Below are 25,145 nucleotides of genomic sequence, written 5' to 3' on the forward strand. Positions count from 1 at the left end.
GATCCGCACCCAGTGGGAATTCCGTTCCCCTGCACATGATCAAAGGTGCTCCGGCAGATGGATCTTCCAAGGAAGTGCTCTTGATTGCACCCTGATTCCCCCTCCTGTTGGGTTATTCCCTCTCTCTCCATCTCTCTCCATCTCTCTCTTTCTCTCTCTTTCTCTCTCGTTCTCTGTTTCTCCCTCTACCGACGGTCATGGCTGCAGACAGTATCTCCATCTCAGCTCTGTGATTATCTAAAGGCTGCCGGGCTGAACTAGAAGCCTTCTGCTAAACCTTCATTTATCTACACACACATGCACGTTGCGCACACAGACACCTCCACTTGATCTGATCTCATTCACTCCATTCTGCTTTCACTCGCCTGATCGAGGCAAATTTAATTAATCTATTCAGAGAAATAGTATTTCTGTAAGCTAAAACAAATCTTGATCGCCTGTTGATAGAATAACTGTGGAAACGAAATAAAGTCATCCAGATAAATAGTTTGTGAGCAGCTCAGTTTGCTGGCTGACAGCTGAATGTTTCCATGCATTTATGAAAATGATGACAATTACATAATTCATCCTAATGCAGCCTAAGGCTTTGCATCACTAATAAGTTGGCGTGTTTATAACTCCACGTAATATCTTATTCTGCATATCTTATGTAATAAAAATATTACTACCAAGCCTCCCGTGTGTACGTCAGGAAAAATGATTTAATGAAGTCAATAGCAGCCTCTAATTCCCCCTCACTGCACTTTCCCTTCCCCCTTCCCTCCATTCATTCATCTCTTCTCTATCACTAGCACAGTCTATTCTGTGCTGAGGAATGAGAGGAGAGGAGGAATGGGAGGAGAGGAAGGGAGAGGGAGATCCATCCACCATACTCCCACCATACCCTTTATAACCCACTTACAGGCCCAACCACTAACAAACAGTCAAGAGAAATAAAACCAAACAAGTAGAAAAACAAGGCCAAACCCTTGAAAAAACACAGGATTCACTCAGCGGCAAACAGCCAAATCAGAGAAGCTACGTATCAGACAGAGACGTCTTTTGGTCTCATATCTTTACCTCCACCCACCCTCTCTCTCTCTCCCTCCTTTCTCTTTTCCCTCAGCCTTTCCCTCCCTTCTCTCCCTCTCTCCATTTTTGTGTGCAAAGCGAACGGTGTGTCCCTGGTAAGATGGCAGCAGCTGCAGCAGTGATTTTTTATTTTTTATTTAACGAGGCAAGTCAGTGAAGAACAAATTCTTATTTGCAATGACAGCCTGCTGGCGAACAGTGGGTTAACTGTCTTGTTCAGGGGCAGAACGACAGATTTTTACCTTGTCAGCTCGGGGATTCAATCCAGCAACCTTTCGGTTACTGGCCCAATGCTCTAACCACTAGGCTACATGCCACCCCAAATGGTAATGGTAGTGATCTCATCGCCAGGAACACACCACCTCTCAATGTGACCTACATGCTTTATCTGCGTGAGGCGCTTCTAACTCACACCTCTCCCTCTCCTCCTCTCTCTCTCTTTGCCTTTCTCTCCAACCTTCTCTCCGCCTTTCCCCATCTCTCTCTCTCTCTCTCTCCGCCTTTCCCCATCTCTCTCTCTCTCTCTCTGTCTATATCTCCCTCTCCCTATATTTCCCTCTCTTAGTCTCTCTCTCTCTCGCTCTCTCTCGCTCTGCCTTTCCCCATCTCTCTCTCTCTCTCTGTCTAGATCTCCCTCTCCCTATATTTCCCTCTCTTAGTCTCTGTCTCTCTCTCTGTCTTTCCCCATCTCTCTCTCTATCTAGATCTCCCTCTCCCTATATTTCCCTCTCTTAGTCTCTCTCTCTCTCTTTCTCTCTCTGCCTATCCCCATCTCTCTCTCTCTCTCTCTCTTAAAATAACTATAATCAATATTGTCAACGGGACAACAGTAAAAACACTAATCAAGGGTCAAAATAACCATACAATGAACAACAACAATAACATTGGCACAGAGGACATGTGCAGGTAGGTTGGTCTCTGACACTGTCCCTTAATTTATTCTCTCTCAATTTCAATTTCAATTCAATTCAATTGACATGGCAAGTTCATTATTACTTACATTGTCAAAGTATACATATAGACAAATAAAAATGTATATCTATCTATCTATCTATCTATCTATCTATCTATCTATCTATCTATCTATCTATCTATCTATCTATCTATCTATCTATCTATCTATATATATATATATATATATACAGTGAGGGAAAAAAGTATTTGATCCCCTGCTGATTTTGTACGTTTGCCCACTGACAAAGAAATGATCAGTCTTTAATTTTAATGATAGGTTTATTTGAACAGTGAGAGACAGGATAACAACAAAAAAATCCAGAAAAACGCATGTCAAAAATGTTATAAATTGATTTGCATTTTAATGAGGGAAATAAGTATTTGACCCCCTCTCGATCAGAAAGATTTCTGGCTCCCAGGTGTCTTTTATACAGGTAACAAACTGAGATTAGGAGCACACTCTTAAAGGGAGTGCTCCTAATCTCAGTTTGTTACCTGTGTAAAAGACACCTGTCCACAGAAGCAATCAATCAATCAGATTCCAAACTCTCCACCATGGCCAAGACCAAAGAGCTCTCCAAGGATGTCAGGGACAAGATTGTAGACCTACACAAGGCTGGAATGGGCTACAAGACCATCGCCAAGCAGCTTGGTGAGAAGGTGACAACAGTTGCTGTGATTATTCGCAAATGGAAGAAACACAAAATAACTGTCAATCTCCCTCAGCCTGGGGCTCCAGGCAAGATCTCACCTCGTGGAGTTGCAATGATCATGAGAACGGTGAGGAATCAGCCCAGAACTACACGGGAGGATCTTGTCAATGATCTCAAGGCAGCTGGGACCATAGTCACCAAGAAAACAATTGGTAACACACTACGCCATGAAGGACTGAAATCCTGCAGCGCCCGCAAGGTCCCCCTGCTCAAGAAAGCACATATACATGCCCGTCTGAAGTTTGCCAATGAACAACTGAATGATTCAGAGGACAACTGGGTGAAACTGTTGTGGTCAGATGAGACCAAAATGGAGCTCTTTGGCATCAACTCAACTCGCTGTGTTTGGAGGAGGAGGAAAGCTGCCTATGACCCCAAGAACACCATCCCCACCGTCAAACATGGAGGTGGAAACATTATGCTTTGGGGGTGTTTTTCTGCTAAGGGGACAGGACAACTTCACCGCATCAAAGGGACAATGGACGGGGCCATGTATCGTCAAATCTTGGGTGAGAACCTCCTTCCCTCAGCCAGGGCATTGCAAATGGGTTGTGGATGGGTATTCCAGCATGACAATGACCCAAAACACACGGCCAAGGCAACAAAGGAGTGGCTCAAGAAGAAGCACATTAAGGTCCTGGAGTGGCCAAGCCAGTCTCCAGACCTTTATCCCATAGAAAATCTGTGAAGGTTCGAGTTGCCAAACGTCAGCCTCGAAACCTTAATGACTTGGAGAAGATCTGCAATGAGGAGTGGGACAAAATCCCTCCTGAGATGTGTGCAAACCTGGTGGCCAACTACAAGAAACGTCTGACCTCTGTGATTGCCAACAAGGGTTTTGCCACCAAGTACTACGTCATGTTTTGCAGAGGGGTCAAATACTTATTTCCCTCATTAAAATGCAAATAAATTTATAACATTTTTGACATGCGTTTTTCTGGATTTTTTTGTTGTTATTCTGTCTCTCAATGTTCAAATAAACCTACCATTAAAATTATAGACTGATCATTTCTTTGTCAGTGGGCAAACATACAAAATCAGCAGGGGATCAAACACTTTTTCCCCTCACTGTATATATATATATTATATATCACCGTATATATATATATACAGTGAGGGGAAAAAGTGTTTGATCCCCTGCTGATTCTGTATGTATATATATATATATATATATTTATAAATAAATGGTGGGACCAACAGCAATAGTAGTAGTGGACATGGGAGTACCATTAACAACAACAATATTAATGAGAACAACAATACATTAAAGCAATGGTAGTAGACCAGTGTCAACATGACTGAGAAGACATGGTATGAAAGACAAAACAAAACGGGAAATATTATCGACATTACATTGTACTTTTCACTGGCTGTCCCTCAGGTTGTGGCAGGAGGACACATATTTGGCTGCCAAAACTGCGGCTTTCCACCCAATAAATATTAGATTTTTCCCTCATCTTTTATAGTTTCAAATTCTTTGTATTGAATTATAATTTTGGGAAAGAAATATTCTCTTAGGTCTGAGTATTTGTCACAGTGTAATAGGAATTAAGCTCTGTCTCTACCTCTCCCCTGGAGCAAAGTGAGCACAGCCTGTCTTCTCTGGGCAGCCAGGTTTGTCTGTGATGACCGGTCTCTATAGCCAGACTGTGCTTACTGAGTCTGTACCTAGTCATTGTTTTCCTCAGTTTTCTATCAGTCACAGTGGTCAGATAGTCTGCCACCAAGTACTGTCTGTTTAGAGCCAAATAGCATTGAAGTTTACTTAGATTTTTTGTGGTGTCTTTCCAATAGGTAATATATTTTTATTTTTGTTTTGTGATGATTTGGTTGGGCCAGATTTTCTGAGTGCTGTCCTGAGGCTCTATGGGGTTGGTTTGGGTTAGTGAACTGAGCCTCAGAATCAGCTGGCTGAGGGGACTCTTCTCTTGTTTCATCTCTTGACATTGTAGAGCTGTGTGATGGAATGTTTTGGGGTCACTTGTTTTTAGATGGTTGTAAAATTTGATGGCTCTTTTTTCTATTCGAATGAGGAGAGGGTATTGGCCCAATTCTGCTCTACATGCGTTATTTTGAGTTTTTCTTTAAACTTGCTATACAGTCTTGCAAAACTCTGCATGCAGTATTTCAATTGGATGTTTGTCCCATTTGGTGAATTCATTATTAGAGAGTGGACCCCATACTTCACTACCATATAGAGCAATTGGTTCTATAACCGATTGGAAAATTTTGAGCCAGATTCTAATTGGAATTTCGATTTTAATGTTCCTTTTAATGGCATAGAATGCTCTTGCTTTGTCTCTCAGCTCATTCACAGCCATGTGAAAGCTACCTGTGTTGCTGATATTTAGTCCTAGATATGTGTAGTTTTTGGTGTGTTCTAATAGAACTGTGTCCAAATAGAATTTATATTTGTTATCCTGATTTCCGGACCTTTTTTGGAATATCATTATATTTGTTTTTTTTAGGTTAATGGTCAGAGCCCAGGTCTGACAGAACCTGTGAAGACGATCTAGGTGCTGCTGTAACCCCTCTTTAGTGGGAGACAGCAGCACCAGGTCATCTGCGTACAGCAGACACTTGATTTCAATGTTGTGTAGGGTGATACCAGGTGCTTCCGATTCTTCTAATGTTTTTGCCAATTCATTAATGTAGATGTTAAATAGTGTTGGACTTATTGGGCAGTTGTGTTTCACTCCCCGTCCCTGAGAGAAGAAGTTTGTTTGCTTGTTGCCAATTTTAACCGCACATTTGTTTTTATTGTACATTGATTTAATAACGTCATATGTTTTCCCTCCAATACCACTTTCTATTAGTTTATAAAAAAGACCTTCGTGCCAAATTGAATCAAATGCTTTCTTGAAATCTACAAAACACGAGTAGATTTTGCCTTTGTTTTGGTTTACTTGTTTGTCAATTAGAGAGTGGAGGATGTAAATGTGGTCTGTTGTACGATCATTTTTTTGAAATCCAATCTGGCTTCTGCTCAGGACGTTGTGTTCATCAAGGAAATGATGTAGTCTGCTATTTATAATACTGCAGAAAATTTTCCCCAAGTTGCTGTTAACGCAAATTCCTCTGTAATTATTTGGGTCAAATTTGTCTCCATTTTTATAGATTGGTGTGAATCCCTGGTTCCAAATATCGGGGAAAATACCTGCAGTGAGGATAATGTTGAAGAGTTTGAGTATAGCCAATTTGAATTTGTTGTCTGTATATTTGATCATTTCATTTAAAATACCATCAGCACCACAAGCCTTTTTGGGTTGGAGAGTGCATAGTTTTTCCAATAATTCTTCTTCTGTAATTGGGGTATCCACAGGATTCTGATAGTCTTTGACTGCTGATTCAAGGATTTGTAATTTTTCTTGAATATCTTTTTGTTCTGGGCTCTTTGCTATATTGCTGTAGAGGTTTGCAAAGTGATTTCTCCACATATCCCCATTTTGGGTAGCCAATTTGTTTAATTTATTCCAATTCTCCCAGAAGTGGTTTGATTCTATGGATTCCTCACTTCCATCCAGCTGATTTCTAATGTGCTGTTCCTTTTTTGTTCTTAGGGTGGGTTTGTATTGCGTCAGTGTTTCCCCGTATTGAAGGCGTACATTTTTGTTACCTGGTTCTCTGTGTTTTTGATTAGATATATTTGTCAATGACTGTCTTAGATTTTTGCAATCATTAGAAAACCATTTTTCATTATCTGTTATTTCTGGTTTGCTCTTATGCTTCTTTAGATTAGCCAAGGAGACTAATTTGTCAAATATAAAGTTTATGTTCCAAACGGCCAAATTTACACCTTCATTGCTGAAGGGGAATATTAAGGCAAGAAAGTTGTCCAGGAGAGATTATATTTTTTTGGCTACTAATTGCTTTTTAGTAGATGTCTGTACTGTTTGCACTCCATCTATAGGCCTGTTTAGTACCATGTCATTTATTGGGCCATGATGCTTCATGGTTGGGTTCCGCTCTTCTCAGATATACTGTGATTTTACTGTGGTCTGAGAGAGGTGTTAGTGGGCTGACTGTGAAGGCTCTGAGAGACTCTGGGTTTAGGTCGGTGAGGAAGTAGTCTACAGTGCTGCTGTCAAGGGATGAGCTGTAGGTGTACCTACCAAAAGAGTCCCCTCTCAGCCTACAATTGACTATGTACAGACCCAGTGTTCGACAGAGCTTTACGAGCAGTACTCCATTTTTGTTTTTCACTTTGTCATAGTTGTTTCTGTGGGGGTATGTGGGGAGGGAAAGGTTGTTGCTTCCTGGTAGGTGTTTATCCCCATGACTGGTAATAGTGTCTTGTTCTTCTGCTGTTCTAGCATTCAGGTCTCCACAGACCAGTACTTTGCCTTGAGCCTGAAAGTGACTAATTTCCCCCTCTAGAATGGAGAAACTCTCTTCATTGAAGTAGGGTGACTCTGAGGGGGGAATGTATGTGGCACAGAGGAAGACGTTTTTATCTGTCAAGACAGCCTCCTTGTTGATTTTTAACCAGATAAAGAATTCTCCTGTTTTGATCAATTCGATTGAATTAATTAGTTCAGATTTATACCATATTAGCATTCCCCCTGAGTCTCTGCCCTGTGTGATTCCTTTTAATTTAGTGGATGGTAGGATTATCTCCCTATAACCTAGTGGACAGCCAGTGGAAACATCACCTCTGCACCATGTTTCCTGTAGTACTACAATATCAACATCATCAATTTCTTTCAGGAAGTTTGGGTTTCTGCTCTTTAGCCCAAAAGCAGAGGACTTCAATCCTTGTAAATTCCAACATGCAATGTAAAAAGATTTCATAACTTTTTTTTCTTTACCTTCAAAATGAGAAAAACACTCACAATCCAACAAGAACTATTAAAATAGGATTTTTCAATTAAAGTAAACTCTTATTATGAAAATGTGATTTGTTTATCATTTAAGATATGATTTGTGTCATCCCACTTGGGTGGATGTAGTGTGAGGATGGTGGAGTTCTTGTGCTCATCTTACCATGACCCTCGGCCTATCACATGTGAGCATAGTAGACTCAGCATTTGTTTAATGTCACTCATTTGGTTGGTGGAGGCTGGGCCAGTTGCTCCTCTCACAGCCTGTGCGTAGCTCTGCCTGCTGGGCTGTGGCTCCTCCATGTGTGGGTCTGCGGTGGGGGGCAGGGGGGTGGGAGGCCTCATCTGGGTGGCTCTGAAGCTGGGTTGGGGTGGTCTGTGCTGCGCTGGCTGTGGTGGGCATTGAGGTTGGTGGTGCTGTGGTCGTGGCTGGGCGGTCCGGGGTGTTGTCTCGGTGATCTCGGCGGGGTGGAGATTGCTCCGCTGTTCCTGGGTGGAGAGGTCGGGCTGTGGTTTAAAGCGACGTCCTTGAGAGTCTTGGCAAGGATGGGGACTGTCTCCCTGTACAGTTGAACATGGACATAGAGACAGTCCAGATCGAGGGTGGGATGGTGGGCCAGGTGTACATTGGGTCGCAGGGCACAGTCCCGGGAGAGGCTGGCGTTTATTCTTTGGATTGTGGCAGGGTGGAAGTCCTTCCTCTGTAGAAGGGTTGACACCACGATTCTTGAGTTGGGGAAGATTGCGGAGGCCTTCTCGATCACTTCCCGTAGTAAAGTCGCCACCCTCTCCTGCTGAGCACGCAGGTTGTTGCTTCCGGTGTGTATGATTATGTGGCTTGGCGACCCGAGATGGGCCTTATCAAGCAGCTCCATGGCACTCTGCGTTGTTGGGCACCACACCTTTCTCGTTTTGTGTCTAGGGAAAAGTTTCTTCTCCTGAACAAACTTCCCATTTGAGTCCATCAACAGGACGATGTCAGCCAGTGTTTCTTCTGGACTGGAGGGGGTAGAGGGGGGGCTGGTGGGTGTTGGAGCTGGGGTGTGGCTGGTCTGTGCCGGTGCCGCTATCAGTGGGAGGCTGTTCTGTGGGCTGGAGAGGAGGGGTGCAGCAGGCAGGGCTGGGGAGGCCTGGCTGGTTGAGCTGGGCTCCTCTGCTGTGTGAGGGCAGGTCATAGAGTGGTGATCTAGCTGCTCCTGCAGCCTGTCCTCTGTTCTCTTTCTCTCCTGCAGCCTGTCCTCTGTTCTCTTTCTCTCCTGCAGCCTGTCCTCTGTTCTCTTTCTCTCCTGCAGCCTGTCCTCTGTTCTCTTTCTCTCCTGCAGCCTGTCCTCTGTTCTCTTTCTCTCCTGCAGCCTGTCCTCGGTTCTCTTTCTCTCCTGCAGCCTGTCCTCTGTTCTCTTTCTCTCCTGCAGCCTGTCCTCTGTTCTCTTTCTCTCCTGCAGCCTGTCCTCGGTTCTCTTTCTCTCCTGCAGCCTGTCCTCGGTTCTCTTTCTCTCCTGCAGCCTGTCCTCTGTTCTCTTTCTCTCCTGCAGCCTGTCCTCTGTTCTCTTTCTCTCCTGCAGCATGTCCTCTGTTCTCTTTCTCTCCTGCAGCCTGTCCTCTGTTCTCTTTCTCTCCCGCAGCCTGTTCTCTTTCTCTCCTGCAGCCTGTCCTCGGTTCTCTTTCTCTCCTGCAGCCTGTCCTCTGTTCTCTTTCTCTCCTGCAGCCTGTCCTCTGTTCTCTTTCTCTCCTGCAGCCTGTCCTCGGTTCTCTTTCTCTCCTGCAGCCTGTCCTCTGTTCTCTTTCTCTCCTGCAGCCTGTCCTCTGTTCTCTTTCTCTCCTGCAGCCTGTCCTCTGTTCTCTTTCTCTCCTGCAGCCTGTCCTCTGTTCTCTTTCTCTCCTGCAGCCTGTCCTCTGTTCTCTTTCTCTCCTGCAGCCTGTCCTCTGTTCTCTTTCTCTCCTGCAGCTCCTCTCTTAGTGAGGTCAGATCGTTATTACTGCTCTGCATGTCTTTTTGGAGCTCTCTCACCTCCTTTGTTAGATCAGCCAGCTCTCTCTTGAGTCCATCTCTCTCTTGCTGAACCTCTTTCAGCTGTGTTGCAAGGCTGCTGTCCTGCTCTGTCCGCACCTTGGTTAGGAGCTCCTATAAGGTGTGGTTGTCTGGTTGCTGCTTACTCACGCTCTCCCTGAGCAGAACCACCTCCCCCTCCAGTCTGGTGAACTCCTCCCTCATGGCAGCCATGGTGGTGAGGAGGGCCTGAGCCTGCTCTGCACTGAGGGGGTCGCTCTCCTCCTGGGGTGTGTCCTCCACTATGGTGGGAAGAGAGGTGCTGGATGTGCCTTTTTGGGTGGGGATAGTAGGGGTGAGGGTGGTGCGGGTGGAGTTTGTCTTGTGGGAGGGCACGTCACTGGTGGTGTCCTTCTCTCTCTCTGCTCTCTCCTTAATGGTCTGAAAGTCTGTTTCAAACAGCCTGTTACCTTGCACCATGACAGTCCCAGTCTGTTTCAAACAGCCTGTTACCTGGCACCATGACAGTCCCAGTCTGTTTCAAACAGCCTAATGTTACCTGGCACCATGACAGTCCCAGTCTGTTTCAAACAGCCTAATGTTACCTGGCACCATGACAGTCCCAGTCTGTTTCAAACAGCCTGTTACCTGGCACCATGACAGTCCCAGTCTGTTTCAAACAGCCTGTTACCTGGCACCATGACAGTCCCAGTCTGTTTCAAACAGCCTGTTACCTGGCACCATGACAGTCCCAGTCTGTTTCAAACAGCCTAATGTTACCTGGCACCATGACAGTCCCAGTCTGTTTCAAACAGCCTAATGTTACCTGGCACCATGACAGTCCCAGTCTGTTTCAAACAGCCTGTTACCTGGCACCATGACAGTCCCAGTCTGTTTCAAACAGCCTAACGTTACCTTGCACCATGACAGTCCCAGTCTGTTTCAAACAGCCTGTTACCTGGCACCATGACAGTCCCAGTCTGTTTCAAACAGCCTGTTACCTGGCACCATGACAGTCCCAGTCTGTTTCAAACAGCCTAATGTTACCTGGCACCATGACAGTCCCAGTCTGTTTCAAACAGCCTAATGTTAGCTGGCACCATGACAGTCCCAGTCTGTTTCAAACAGCCTAATGTTACCTGGCACCATGACAGTCCCAGTCTGTTTCAAACAGCCTGATGTTACCTGGCACCATGACAGTCCCAGTCTGTTTCAAACAGCCTAATGTTACCTGGCACCATGACAGTCCCAGTCTGTTTCAAACAGCCTGTACCTGGCACCATGACAGTCCCAGTCTGTTTCAAACAGCCTAATGTTACCTGGCACCATGACAGTCCCAGTCTGTTTCAAACAGCCTAATGTTACCTTGCACCATGACAGTCCCAGTCTGTTTCAAACAGCCTGTTACCTGGCACCATGACAGTCCCAGTCTGTTTCAAACAGCCTGTTACCTGGCACCATGACAGTCCCAGTCTGTTTCAAACAGCCTAATGTTACCTGGCACCATGACAGTCCCAGTCTTGTAGAGGTTGATTGTTATCATGGTGCTGTCAGGGTTGTCTGTCTCTTTGATTTTCAGCTTTCACCCATTACAGATTCCCTCTTTCTTTATGGATGGGTAGTGAGAGCAGACTGCTGAGCGCCATGCATTTGGCTGGTCAGTGAGAACGATGAGATTACTCACATCACTGTTTTGTAGAGGTCTGCAAAAAGGGTTTCTGGCCTCCCCTTTAGTAGTTTCTGTTTAAAAGCTTTCCTCGTTGTGTCATTTTTGGCCTCTGGAGGGTAGAGAATGGATTCAGCGCTGAGGGGGAGTGGGGACATGGTGCCCGTGGGCTCTGCTACTACTGCTGCTGCTCTGTCCTGCTGCCCCGTTGCCATAGCAACCGATTTGTTTGTCTGCTGCTGTTGTTAGCTAACTCTAATTTAGTTTAAAAAACAGCAAAAGGAGTGACAAATCTTCACACAAAAAAACAGAAGATATGTTTAAAGTTAGTCCGTGCTCCTTTTTGGTTTACTCACTCAGTTTGGTCATTTGATGTAGTTGTATTAACCTCCTTTAACTGTTCTAGCTCGTTTCTTCTGGCTAGCTTGTTCGTCTACAGGCTAGGTCTTTGTTGTGTAGCTAGCTAGCTAGAGTCAAAACTTCTTGAGGCGCAAAGTTACTTTTTTTTCTATTCTGAATGAATAGAGTTGTTGTTCATCACTTCTTGTCTGGAATTCTTTTTCTATTAGAGTGTTTATCTCATTCTAAAAAACAAAAAAAATATTAAATATATCAGGAGCTCATGTTGAGCATGACTCTCTCTCTCTCTCCGCCTTTCTCCATCTCTCTCTCTCTCTCTCTCTCTGTCTCTCTCTCTCCGCCTTTCCCCATCTCTCTCTCTCTAGATCTCTCTCTCTCTCTCTAGATCTCCCTCTAGGTCTCCCTCTCTCTCTCTCTATCTCTCTCTCTCTCTCTCTCTCCCTCCCTCTCTCTCTCTCTCTCCCTCCCTCTCTAGATCTCCCTCTCTAGATCTCCCTCTCCCTATATTTCATTTTCTTTTGAATAAATAATGACACATAAGAGCTGGAGGATAGAGTTATCAGTGACTAGTGACCACCTGTATAAAAAAAACACTATCCACTAAAGACATGTTTGAAAATAATACTAATAATTTCTCCATCTTCACTGCAGATCATTGTATAAGACAAGGACTGCTATGGCAGGCCATTTTGTAAAGGTTGGCATGACAACCAGAAACCCACCCGCTGTGATAACTCTGATAAATCTTGAATTACATCCACTGAGTGCAGAGGCAATCACTGAAAGGTGTTGGATAATACACAACCCAACCCTTGCATGAAGGACCCACAACCCACACCTTGCACGAAGGACCCTGTCTGAAGAGCCCATTCAGTAAATAATGTACATATTAAGCCATTAGGAAACACCCTGAAGTGCATTTTAGGAAAAGGTGAGCACTGCAGAGTCAAGGTAGATCCAATTAAGCTTTTCATTGTCCCCTACTACAGCAAACTGAAAATACATAGAGAATCTATTCAAACACATATTTACATTTCCTCAGAAATACACAAAGAAAAACTATACGTGTACAAACAATCCTAAGAAGTAAAGTCACACTTAAAGAATAGAAGGTTGAATTAAGCATGCCGAGTAAGCAGCATACTGAAGAGGATTAGAAAAGACCATTCTGTTTAATATCCTCACAGAAATGACTAACTTTATAAGCTGTCTATTTAAGTCACAGCCCTTAGTCCTCTAAAGTTAAACTACATTACAACATATCATCAATTTCCATCTTGATTCCTTTTCTTCAAGTCAGCACACAAAACATTGAGAGCTCTCAACTCAAGCCTGCCAGTGAATATGAAACAGGCTACGAGGACTGATATGTAAAGGACAAGGTGGTGAATTCTCTATCTCATAAATTAGGGTACGTCTCCCCATTGATGCCAGAAGTATTGAGGCCACCAGGGCTTTAAAATTAATATCCAGCAAGTTGGGGGTGAGGGGAGGGTGGACGATTTATAATGCCTTTGAGGTAATGATTTTCTGAAGTGGAAAAGTGGAACTTTCCATCAAATCAACTTTAATATGAACTTCAATGTTTGTAGCGGCATCTGGAGCAGAAGGCAGAGTTGACAGAGTGAGGGAGGGCCTATTGATCTGGCCTCAGTGTTTCAGTCAAACCCTCACAAAAAGTCCTCTTAAAATATATGGGAAAGCACTTGTAATTATGAAGACCGTAAAAGCACTAAAAGCAGTAAGCAGTAAATGCAGTCCCCTGTGATGACACATCAGAGTTCTAAAGCTCTGTCCAAATGAGCTAGCTCTAATCAGATCCACTGGTGTTCTGATGACAGATTCCAGGATGGCTACCTCACTAAGGCACAGCAGACTGCCCCATCTGCCTGCCAGAGAGAATGACACATTAACACACACAGAGAGAGGGGTGAGCTTAGAGCTGTGTACAAACTCAGGCGAAATTTAAGGACAACCCAACATACTGTGTGCCTCTCTTTTCCTGCAGGTCCCTAAGGCCCAGAAAGAAAGCAAGAGAGACAGAGAGAGACAGAGAGAGAGAGAGAGAGAGAACAAGAAGGAGAGAGAGAGAGAGAGCAAGAAGGAGAGAGAGAGAGAGAGAGCAAGAAGGAGAAAGAGAGAGAGAGAGAGAGCAAGAAGGAGATGGGAGAGAGAGACAGAGACAGAGACAGACAGACAGAGAGAGAGAGAGAGAGAGATGCAGTTCAGTATTATTTAGTGACAGGTTTGTGGTTGCTGGTTATATTGCGAGGTATAAGGGGTCTGGAGAGGAGCAGTTGCGGTGGGTGACCAGGCCCCCGAGGGACTGATGATTATTAAAAACCCAATGCATAACCTCATATCCCCTTAAATAAACCCTGCATAATTTCATATCCTCAGCTGACTCTCACGCGCACACGCATGCGTGCACACACACACACACACACACACACACACACACACACACACACACACACACACACACACACATCTAAAACACTGTCTATAGCACCAGCAGAAATCCAGCCAGCTTACAAAATGGAGGCATCTCTGTGATCGTCCAACAGAATCTGTACTGTTTTCCTCTTGCTGAAATGACACCCACAGTTCCATCAGTGTTATAGAACTCTTTAATATTATAAGTGTTCCATGACACAACATATAATCAGTAGATCTTAGCATTAATTCTCAGCTCGCTAAGTGAATCTGTCACAAGATCCACTTTGCCCCAAGCCCCTGGCTTTAATGCAGTAGTGACGGGTTACAATCAGAGTAAACAAACAGAAATATTTAAATAAATCAAATAAAGATCATTTGTTGCCTGAGGCTTGGTTGCACAGCAAAAGATGAAGGTTCCTCCACTCCAAATATCGCTCAGAGGGACAACAAAAGTTACTTTTTCTCCACAGAAACATAAAAATAAAAAGCCCAGAGAATCCCTGAGGCCTCTTCTCTAAAGAGCAGGAGGATAGGGGGAGAGTGGGCAGGGAAGGGGGAGGCAGAGAGGGGAGACAGAGGAGAGAGAGTAATAACCATGCTGCACACACACACACACACACACACACACACACACACACACACACACACACACACACACACACACACACACACACACACACACACACACACCTGAGTAGGCCCAGTAGGACTCCTCAGCCGCTCTCCTGAGTCTGGTCCCAGGCACTCGGCCATCTTGGCTCTCTTGCGTGGCCCCAGGCTGCCCTCCTGTCAGCGCTGTGTGGAGGAGAGAAAAGACAAGGATGTCACCAACATGGCACTGCACTCGCTTACTGTTGTAGAACAAAAATGCACTCATTAAGAAACAGGGTCTGACTGTGACTTGAACACAGTTGAATTACTCAACCGGCACCTCAAACAGTGCTTACAATGACTCACCAAAACATCCTACCACGAAAGCAACAATAACATCCTTAAACATAGGTGTGAATACAGATACAGAGTACAGCTCATTGGTAAAGAGAGGAGGGTCTCTGAACATTGAGGCAGAGAGCAGGGGACCAGCCTGAGATAGGATGTTGCCTCTTTGATTATTCTGACCCACAGCCGGATCATAGAGATGGGCCTGAGATACTGTATGAGACGGGAAGAGAGGATGATGGCTGTGTGTGTGTTTATGTGTGTGCATGTGTGTGCTCCTTCCTTTGTCAGATCTGATCACGACAGGCCCATTGTGACTGTGGCTCTGGGATGTGAGCTGCTGGCTGCTCAGGGTTTTGGTTAAGAGTCACCCATGCCCCCCCCCTCACCTTGCTGTGCCACAAATGGGCTTTGGCAGTACCTGGGGGTAACTGCCATTCTACATCTCATCTGACGTAAAATGGCCACCTGCGGCCTATAAGGACAGAGAGAGCGTCACAGGTAAGAGAACACAGTGTGGTTACTTCCTTACTCACTGCACTCACTGCATCACCATGGACACTGGGCCACCACAGATGACAATCAAAGCATAATGGAATTTTAAAGGCTTCTCGCTGGGTATTGTGGGTACATAAGGGCTTGATATGAACAATGGGTGACTCTTTGTTTTTTCTCTTCTTTAATTCTTGGGGATGTGACCTTGAGCTTGACAGTTAATGTCAATGACAGTCTATGGCTTTTCTATGAATTACATTGTCTATTCCCAATACTCTCCCAACAGAAAATGTAATCATGCACAGCCCCACCCTGACCTCTCAATCTACACCAAACCCATCTTCTCACTATCCTTCTTCCTGTGTCTCTTTCTGTCATTCACTGTCCCTCTCTCCCTTTGTCTCTGAACCTTCACTCGCTTTCTCTAACACACATACCGTGTTAGCTCATTTCCTTCCTTCCCACGGCTGCACCACTTCGGACGCCGGTGAGTCATTTAGCAGCAAGCCACTGTCTACACCGGTGTCCATTAAAGCAGTCAGTCAGTTCACAGTGCCAAAGCCCAGCACAGAGGCCCAGGGCTGCAGTGAAACTATCCTCCACCACTCCAGCAGAATTATATTAATGTCAGTGCCAATGACAACATGGGGAGGGGAGAGGAAACTAGGGATGAGAGGAGAAGAGGCGACGATGGGGAAAAAGTATAGAGAGAGACAGATGGCAGCGTTGGGGTTGAAGGAGAGGAGGAAAATAGATGGAGAAAGAGGGAAAGAAGTGGACAGAGCTATGCAGTGTCCGGTCATTGTGGGGCGGGACCATTTTTACAGTCCAGCCCGCTCTCCTAAGGACAGTATCCGGGTCACTGTGATGGGCAGCCTGCTGCCTGGCAACTGTTCAGCAAGAGGAGGGGAGGGGAGGAAGAGAGGAAGCAGGGATAAAAGAACAGAGTCCTTCTTTGTGTTTCCAGAGGAAGAGAAAGGAGGGAAGACAGAGGAGGGAATAGCCTTCGACTGGTAGTGCCAGTTTAAAAACAGTCACAATGGCTCACAAGGTTTAATAAAACACATGGAATACTGTATTTGCTTAAGGAGTAATACATTTAGCAAACTATGGGAAAAAGCACCTAAGGAGAACACTGCAATTACCATTCAACACATCCACCTCCTGCCCTCCTATCCACTGCTCTCTATCTCATCTACCACAAGTCACCACTTCCCTGCTCTCCTAGACCCTGTCAGAGACGATCAACATCAACACAGCCAGCAATGCAGCAAACACACACAAACCACACACACGCACGTGCACTCGCGCGCACAGACACACACACCACCAGCAGTCATGCACTAGTGATGTGAAAAACCCTGTCTAAAAAAACAGCAACTTATTAAGATTCATTGCATAGGCCATATAGTGTTAACTTGAGAAAGTCCTTGTTTAACAGTGGAGGTAATGCTAGGGATGTCTCCTATGATCTAATCCGGCTGCCAGAGGTTCCATTCTGCTGTCCTGGCCTAAATGAATTCTGACCTAATAGACTTCTCCTTTCCTATTAGAGGAATGTGCTCTTATGAGAGAGAGATTGGGGGCTGACATTTTTGTCATACTCTGCAGTAATGATAATGATAATGGGAGATTGAATCTAATAAGGCTCCGAGTGTAGAACTATAAAACCTCTGCACGGTTCAGGCCTCAGCTTTAACAGAAAGCCCAATACAGTAGACATTTCTGCAGTGTCCTGGAAATAGAGAATGAAGGTGCCATTGGTGCTTTCACAAGGAGAATGAAGTTGTGATAGGCTCTTTTTGGCAAGACCAATAGCGCACGCAATGTCAGAACTCATATAGAGCTACAGTTGAAGTCGGAGGTTTACATACACCTTAGCCAAATACATTTAAACTCAGTTTTTAACAATTCCTGACATTTAATTATAGTACAAATTCCCTGTCTAAGGTCAGTTAGGATCACCACTTCATTTTAAGAATGTGAAATGTCAGAATAATAGTAGAGAGAATGATTTATTTCAGCTTTTATTTCTTTCATCACATTCCCAGTGTGCCAGAAGTTTACCTACACTCAATTAGTATTTGGTAGCGTTGCCTTTAAATTGTTTAACTTGGGTCAAACATTTCGGGTAGCCTTCCACAAGCTTCCCACAATAAGTTGGGTGAATTTTGGCCCATTCCTCCTGACAGAGCTGGTGTAACTGAGTCAGGTTTGTAGGCTTCATTGCTCGCACACGCTTTTTCAGTTCTGCCCACACATTTTCTATTGGATTGAGGTCAGGGCTTTGTGATGGCCACTCCAATACCTTGACTTTATTGTCCTTAAGCCATTTTGCCACAACTTTGGAAGTATGCTTGGGGTCATTGTCCATTTGGAAGACCCACTTGTGACCAAGCTTTAACTTCCTGATTGATGTCTTGAGATGTTGCTTCAATATATCCACATAATTTTCCTCCCTCATGATGGCATCTATTTTGTGAAGTGCACCAGTCCCTCTTGCAGCAAAGCACCCCCACAACATGATGCTGCCACCCCCGCGCTTCACAGTTGGGATGGTGTTCTTTGGCTTGCAAGCCTCCCCCTGTTTCCCCCAAACATAACAATGGTCATTATGGCCAAACAGTTCCATTTTAGTTTCATCAGACCAGAGGACATTTCTCCAAAAAGCACAATCTTTGTCCCCATGAGCAGTTGCAAACCGTAGTCTGGCTTTTTTATTGCGTTTTTTTGGAGCAGTGGCTTCTTCCTTGCTGAGCGGCCTTTCAGGTTATGTTAATAAAGGACTCGTTTTACTGTGGATATAGATACTTTTGTACCTGTTTCCTCCAGCATCTTCACAAGATCCTTTGCTGTTGTTCTGGGATTGATTTGCACTTTTCACACCAAAGTAAGCTCATCTCTAGGAGACAGAACGCATCTCCTTCCTGAGCTTTATTTACATTTTAGTCATTTAGCAGACGCTCTTATCCAGAGCAATTTACAGTAGTGAATGCATACATTTCATTAAAAAAAAAATCTCCGTACTGGTCCCCTGTGGGAATCGAACCCACAACCCTGGCGTTGCAAACACCATGCTCTACCAACTGAGCCACACGGGACGGCTGCGTGGTCACATGGTGTTTATACTTGCGTACTATTGTTTGTACAGATGAACGCGGTACCTTCAGGCGTTTGGAAATTGCATCCAAGGATGAACCAGACTTGTTGAGGTCTACAATTTTTTTTCTGTCTTGGTTGATTTCTTTTGATTTCCCCATGATGTCATGCAAAGAGGCACTGAGTTTGAAGGTAGGCCTTGAAATACATCCACAGGTACACCTCCAATTGACTCAAATTGGCTAATTGTGTCAATTAGCCTGTCAGAAGCTTCTAAAGCCATGACATCATTTTCTGGAATTTTCCAAGCTGTTTAAAGGCACAGTTAGTGTATGGTAACTTCTGACCCACTGGAATTGTGATACAGTGATACATTTTGTCATTTGTGTACAGTTGTGTAAACAATTGTTGAAAAAACGATAGTTTGTTAACAAGAAATTTGTGGAGTGGTTGAAAAACGAGTTTTAATGACTCCAACCTAAGTGTATATTAACTTCCTACTTCAACTGTATATTTGAAAGGGGTGATCAGCAAGGACAGAATGTAAACACAACGACACAAACACACCATGCAAAATCTGCATAGCAAATACAATAGACGTGCGTGCCAACCACAAACTTGTACGTACTGCCAGTAAGGCTGAAAAAGCCTGAAACTTTGGCTGACCCTGTCTTTGTTTCCACACAGAGTGAGTCACACAAAAGTTCCTATTGAGAAGAGATATGGAGAACACTGGTTCCTGCCATCCATCCATCCATCACGGCGGGGCAGCCACTGAAGCTATTGCTGCCTGTTTGCTCTCACTTAATTAAAATGCAGAGCCGAATCCTGTGTTCATGTACTTAACCTTGGCTTTTTTATACACTTTTTTCTCCTCAGTGGTTCGAGGAGGTAGCGTGGGGTGTCCAGAAACGCGCACACACACACACACACACACACACACACACACACACACACACACACACACACACACACACACACACACACACACACACACACACACACACACACACACACACACACACATGGTCAAACACACACACAAAAGCACAGCGCTGTGTGAGCCAGCCAGGGCAGTCCTCTCTCCCGTGGTACATTTCATTAGCATTCTTTACATCTCTCTCCAATACCTCTTTACTGCTGAAGGACAGCCGCGGCAGGCAAACACACACGAACACACACATACACACACTAAAACCTACTAACATGAATACAAAACACACCCTCTCTTATTCTCTCACAAACACATACACACACATACTGGCAGTCCAAAACATTTGCACCGTAGTGATCAGAGAGTAACAGCTGTCACGTTAAATAAACCTTGCAAGGCTGTAATAGTAATAGTTCTCCACGCACTCTCTGGTGGGTGACCAGATCCCCAGGCAGAGGGACAGGCACAGTGTCTGGGGTAGGGATTAAGATGGTATGGGGCTGGGGCTGGGGCTGTGGATGGGGGGTGCGAGGAATCGGGGCTGGTAGTTTGCTCTTGGCATTTGTCTATAGGATAGGGGCTGTGGTTGGGCCTAGGGTATGGAGTTGAGACTGGGTAGGGAGAGCAGCAGAGATGAGAGGGAATCAGTCCCCGGAGCAAAGACAACCCAGCATGGGGTGAGTCCACCACAGTCTCAGCCAAAGGCAGTGAGAGCAGTACACAGATGAGCGAGAGAGAGAGGTGAGAAAGAGAGGGAGAAAGAGAGAGAGAGAGAGAGAGAGAGAGAGAGAGAGAGAGAGAGAGAGAGAGAGAGAGAGAGAGAGAAGGGTAGAGAGAGAGCGATTAGAGAAAGAGAGAGAGATAGCGAGAGAGAGCAAGAGAGAAAGCGAGAGATAGAGAGAAGGATAGAGAAAGAGAAGCAAGAAAGAGAGAGGCGAGAGAGACAGAAAGAGAGGGAGAGAAAGAGAGGTAAAGACAGAGAGATAGAGAAAGAGAGAGATAAAGAGAGAAGGGTAGAGAGAGAGAGAGCTGTAAAGCCAAAGAGCCAGTGCATCGTCCATGAAGCAGAAACACTGGAAGGCAACACGAGCGAGTGTCGGAGGGACATTACTCAAATGGGTCTTTAGTGTCGTGGAAAATCCACTTGAAGACGCGCGGCAGCTCCAAGCGCCCGTCTCCCTCCTCTCCTCCCAGCATTGATCTGCTATAGACAGGAGACAGCGAGCACGATGGATGGTCGCTCCATTTACACTGATGCTAATTAATAAGCGGTCTGCCGAGGACATGGTCGCTGAGCCAAACACAAAGCCAACACTGACACCTCCACTGTGAAGGCAGACAGTCCTGCTACTGTTAACACAACCTTTTGTCCTCTGCAATTATAAACACAGGGGCTGCCATGGGTTCCTTTATGCCCCTATCACAAAACAAGGCACATTCTGCCACTGTGAAGGACATAACCCATTCATGTTTCAGTAGGCTCAGCCATCTGTCTATATCCAGATACTAAACACATTGAAACCACGACACAGGAGTAAATCCCTTATAGATATTTCCTTAGTTCTTTGTTCATACTAGGGTTGCAAAGTTACCAACATTTTCAGTAATTTTGGTTATTAACATAACATTTATGGCTATGGTCATTTATACTTGAATAACTTAAAATAATTAATATAGAGTACATATTGTCCATCAGTTTCTAGTAGATAGATCATGTGGTTCAAGAGAAAATAGCCCAATTAATGAAAAAAGCATCTAATCAACAATGGCATTATTTTCAATTACCTCAGCAACTCGTCCAACTTTTGACTTTTTTCACAACTACCACTATTTTGACGCCAAAACATTGACAACAAATACAGTGTCCATATTGTCCATGAGTTTCTATGAGTTTCGAAATTCTTCAAGCTCTGTCAAATTGGTTGTTGATCATTGCTAGACAACCATTTTCAGGTTTTGCCATAGATTTTCAATTAGATTTTTAAGTCAAAATGGTAACTCGGCCATTCAGAAACATTCACTGTCTTCTTGGTAATCAACTCCAGTGTAGATTTGGCATTGTGTTTTAGGTTATTGTCCTGCTGAAAGGTGAATTTATCTCTAGTGGAAAGCAGACTTAAGCAGGTTATCCTGTAGTATTTTGCCTGTGCTTATTTTTTTTAACATTTTTTTATTTAACCTTTATTTTACTTTTTATCCTGAAAAACTTTAGTGCCTCATTGCAAACAGGATGCATGTTTTGGAATATTTTCTTATTCTGTACAGGCTTCCTTCTTTTCACTCTGTTATTTGGGTTAGTACTGTGAAATAACTACAATCTTGTTGATCCATCCTCAGTTTTTTCCTATCACAACCATTATCCTCTGTAACTGTTTTAAAGTCACCATTGGCCTCATGGTGAAATCCCTGAGTGGTTTCCATCCTCTCTGGCAACTGAGTTATGAAGGATGCCTCTATCTCTGTAGTGACTGAATGTATTGATATACCATTCAAAGTGTAATAATAACTAACCATTCTCAAAGGAATATTCAATGTATTCAATGACCTTACACATAATTGTATGTGTGGGGTACAGAGATGAGGTATTCATTCAAAAATCATGTTAAACACTGTTATTGCACACAGAGTGAGTCCATGCAACTTATTATGCGACTTGTTAAGACAATTTTTACTCCTGAACTTAATTAGTCCTGCCATAACAAAGGGAATACTTATTGACCCAATACATTTATTTTTTCATTTTAAATACATTAAAAAAAACATTTACCTGTTACATAATGAGGTATTGTGTGTAGGCCAGTGACAAAAAAATCTCAATTTAATAAAAAATAAAGGATCTGTCATGCTTGCTGAAACCCTCATAATGACCTCTCAAAGTCTAAGCCGCTGAGGGCGGGGTAAAATATAATTGAATGGCCTTTACTGCTATAGCCAATAGAAAAGCAGTGAATAACACATTCATAAATGGTAAAAAAAAAAAAAAAAATCGTAAGAAATGAGATTTTGAATTGTCTGTCCCATATCGAGAAGATACTGTATATGAATGCTCAGGGAATACTTGTGTTTTTTGGACACATATTTTACCACTTATTTATGTTGGCACTACACTACCTCTATACTTCCATTCGTCTGTATGGATTACCTTCAGACCAGTCCTGTATTCATTTGTATGGGTTACCTTCAGACCAGTCCTGTATTCATTTGTATGGGTTACCTTCAGACCAGTCCTGTATTCATTTGTATGGGTTACCTTCACCATCGTGTTTGTGAGAGTCTCATCTTTCCATAGAGTGGTCATAACTAGTTTTCATTAGAATAACTATTTTCGGGACGTCTCATGATCTGACAAACACCACTGTAGCTCGGCCACCTTCCACTACAGATGTGGAAGGCCAAAATTGGCGGATGCGGTGGATCGAGATCTTAAACTGTCAGATTTTTGTATTATGTTACTTTGGTTGACGCACGGATGCATCAATAGACTCTTAAAGACACCAATGGTATTCAATAAGTTGATGGTTTGTATTTAGGATCATGTTTTAAAGCTTTGTCATTACATTTTTTATTTTAAAATCATCTTTAGTGCGCTATGCAGAAATTGCTCTGCCATTTCCTGGTTGCTATGTGACAAAACAAGCAAGTATAGTGTACAGAATCAGTGTACCATCTAAACCGATGTGAAATATATTTTACATAACCAAAAGTATTGCATTTTCAGCTGTTTGAAGCTGGTGTACATAACTGAAAGTAAAAGATGCAAAAACAACATTTAAGAAGAGGAAGCAGAGAAATAGCGCACATAAAACAGATCTACCGCTTCTTAGACTTGCTTTCAAAGATACAACAATTCTGGTAGTTTACTGGTAAACTTTGAAAGTTTCCAGTAATATACCCTCCCTTTGCAACCGTAGTTCATACACTTCAACAAACACTATAGGAGGAAACACAAGAAGAGACACACTTTATAATAAATTAGATGAAGGGTTGCATCCAAGTCATTCATGTTTAATCAGATTTTTGTGGAACCTACAGTAGCATGTTTTATAAAAAAATCTAAATCTGTGTTTTTATTTAGGCTTATGGATATGTTTATGGTAAAGTTTAGAGAAGTCCTTTATAGCATGGCCCAACAGCAATGACCAAATCCACAATACAGTGCTACCCTGTGAGGGAGCAGTCATCTCATAAAAATGCAGAGGACTGTGGGTGATCTTTAGTAATGTTCCGGCTGATTGGTGGAGGATGGAGGGGTGATTTGTGGGCGTCGTCTTCCAGTAAAAAAATCTGCATTCATCTGTGGCATTCACGGAGGGCAGGAACTAAAGAGAAATTAGATGCAGTCGTTTCTTTTTTTTCTAAACGGAGGCTTGAAGGTCAGTACATATAAAACAATCCATAACAGATGCCACTTAGCAAAATCCAAGTGCAGACAACAGACATCTGCTACTGCACGTCTCTCTCGCTCTCTCTGCATTACAGTGAAAGGGGAAATGGTCTGCTCTCCTAATAACTCATGCAATTCTCATGTGACATTTCAATAATCATAAGGATGGATCTATGTCCTCTAGCACTCAATGTTGTCTGAGTTCTTTTTCTAAGCTCCAGTGTGCTGCTACGGTATTGTCCTTTTTTGATGCATGACCCTGTAGCGTGTAGTGTATGGTGTATGCTGCTGCTGTTTTGACCAGGTCTCCCTCAGAAAATACGTTGTTAAGCTCAAAGGGGCCATCTGGGTAAATAAAGAATGAGTACACAAATAAAACGGGGCTGAGCAGGATAAAAGTGGCAGTATGGTAGTGTAGTGACAAATGACAGCTTTTAGACTTGTGAGGGGAGCCATTATAAAGAACACTGTTATGTTGTTCTGGGCTCCTTGGGCTCCTGTGGCTTAGTGGTCTGTCTTCACGACATTGAGGACAGTCAGGTTAAAGCTAGTACTGAATGTCAGACACAACAATCCCCACCCCTCCATCTGTAATATAAGGTCAAAACAAAACCATGTGGATGGGGAGGGGCTTCTGACCTCATCTCATCCAATCAGAGCTCTCTGCTGTATAGGGCACAGAGGCGTGAGGGTTTGTGTTGGTAGAGGAGTGTCATCTGGGAGAGGCAAAGTGTCAGAGAGAGCAGTAGGGAGCAAAGGATGTGATTAATCTGAGAGATGAGATGTCTCCTCGCTGGGTGGGTGAATCCACACCACGCCTGCATCATGATGAGCCAGCCCAGCCAAGCTCCAGGACACACTGTTAGCCCTAATGACATAAGCGGAGTAATGATGGCTGCCCTGTTAGGAGCATCCAGAGGGAGCAGCAGAGAGAGAGAGAGAGAGAGAGAGAGAGAGAGAGAGAGAGAGAGAGAGAGAGCAGAGAGAGAGAGAGAGAGAGAGAGACAGAGAGAGAGAGAGAGAGAGAGAAAGAGAGAGACAGAGAGAGACAGAGAGAGAGAAAGATATTCTCTAAAAGTAAGGCTTGGTAAAGTCAACGAACAACCTCTAAGCATGGGGAAACTAAGGCTTTACAGCACACAGGATACAATCACAGCCACACAAACACATACCACATACAGTATTGTGACTTGCATTGCTAAGAAGCTCCCTGCAGATGAAAGCCTGACCGTGATTATCCCTCTCTAAGAGCCTCTCCAATGCAGTGGCTAGATATGACAGCTG

The 25,145-nt window shown here is 43.9% G+C and overlaps 1 protein-coding gene across 1 annotated transcript in view; it reads right to left on the reverse strand.

Annotated features, from left to right (window-relative positions):
- LOC106583020 (receptor-type tyrosine-protein phosphatase gamma) overlaps positions 1–25,145 on the reverse strand; it is a 286,004-nt gene that overhangs the window by 197,797 nt on the left and 63,062 nt on the right. The window contains exon 2 of the mRNA XM_014166758.2: positions 14,701–14,805. Coding sequence (XP_014022233.1) covers positions 14,701–14,805 — 105 coding nt within the window. The remainder of the gene's footprint in view (positions 1–14,700; positions 14,806–25,145) is intronic.

This window comes from Salmo salar, chromosome ssa22 (assembly GCF_905237065.1).
Source record: "Salmo salar chromosome ssa22, Ssal_v3.1, whole genome shotgun sequence".
Classification (NCBI taxonomy): Eukaryota; Metazoa; Chordata; class Actinopteri; order Salmoniformes; family Salmonidae; genus Salmo; species Salmo salar.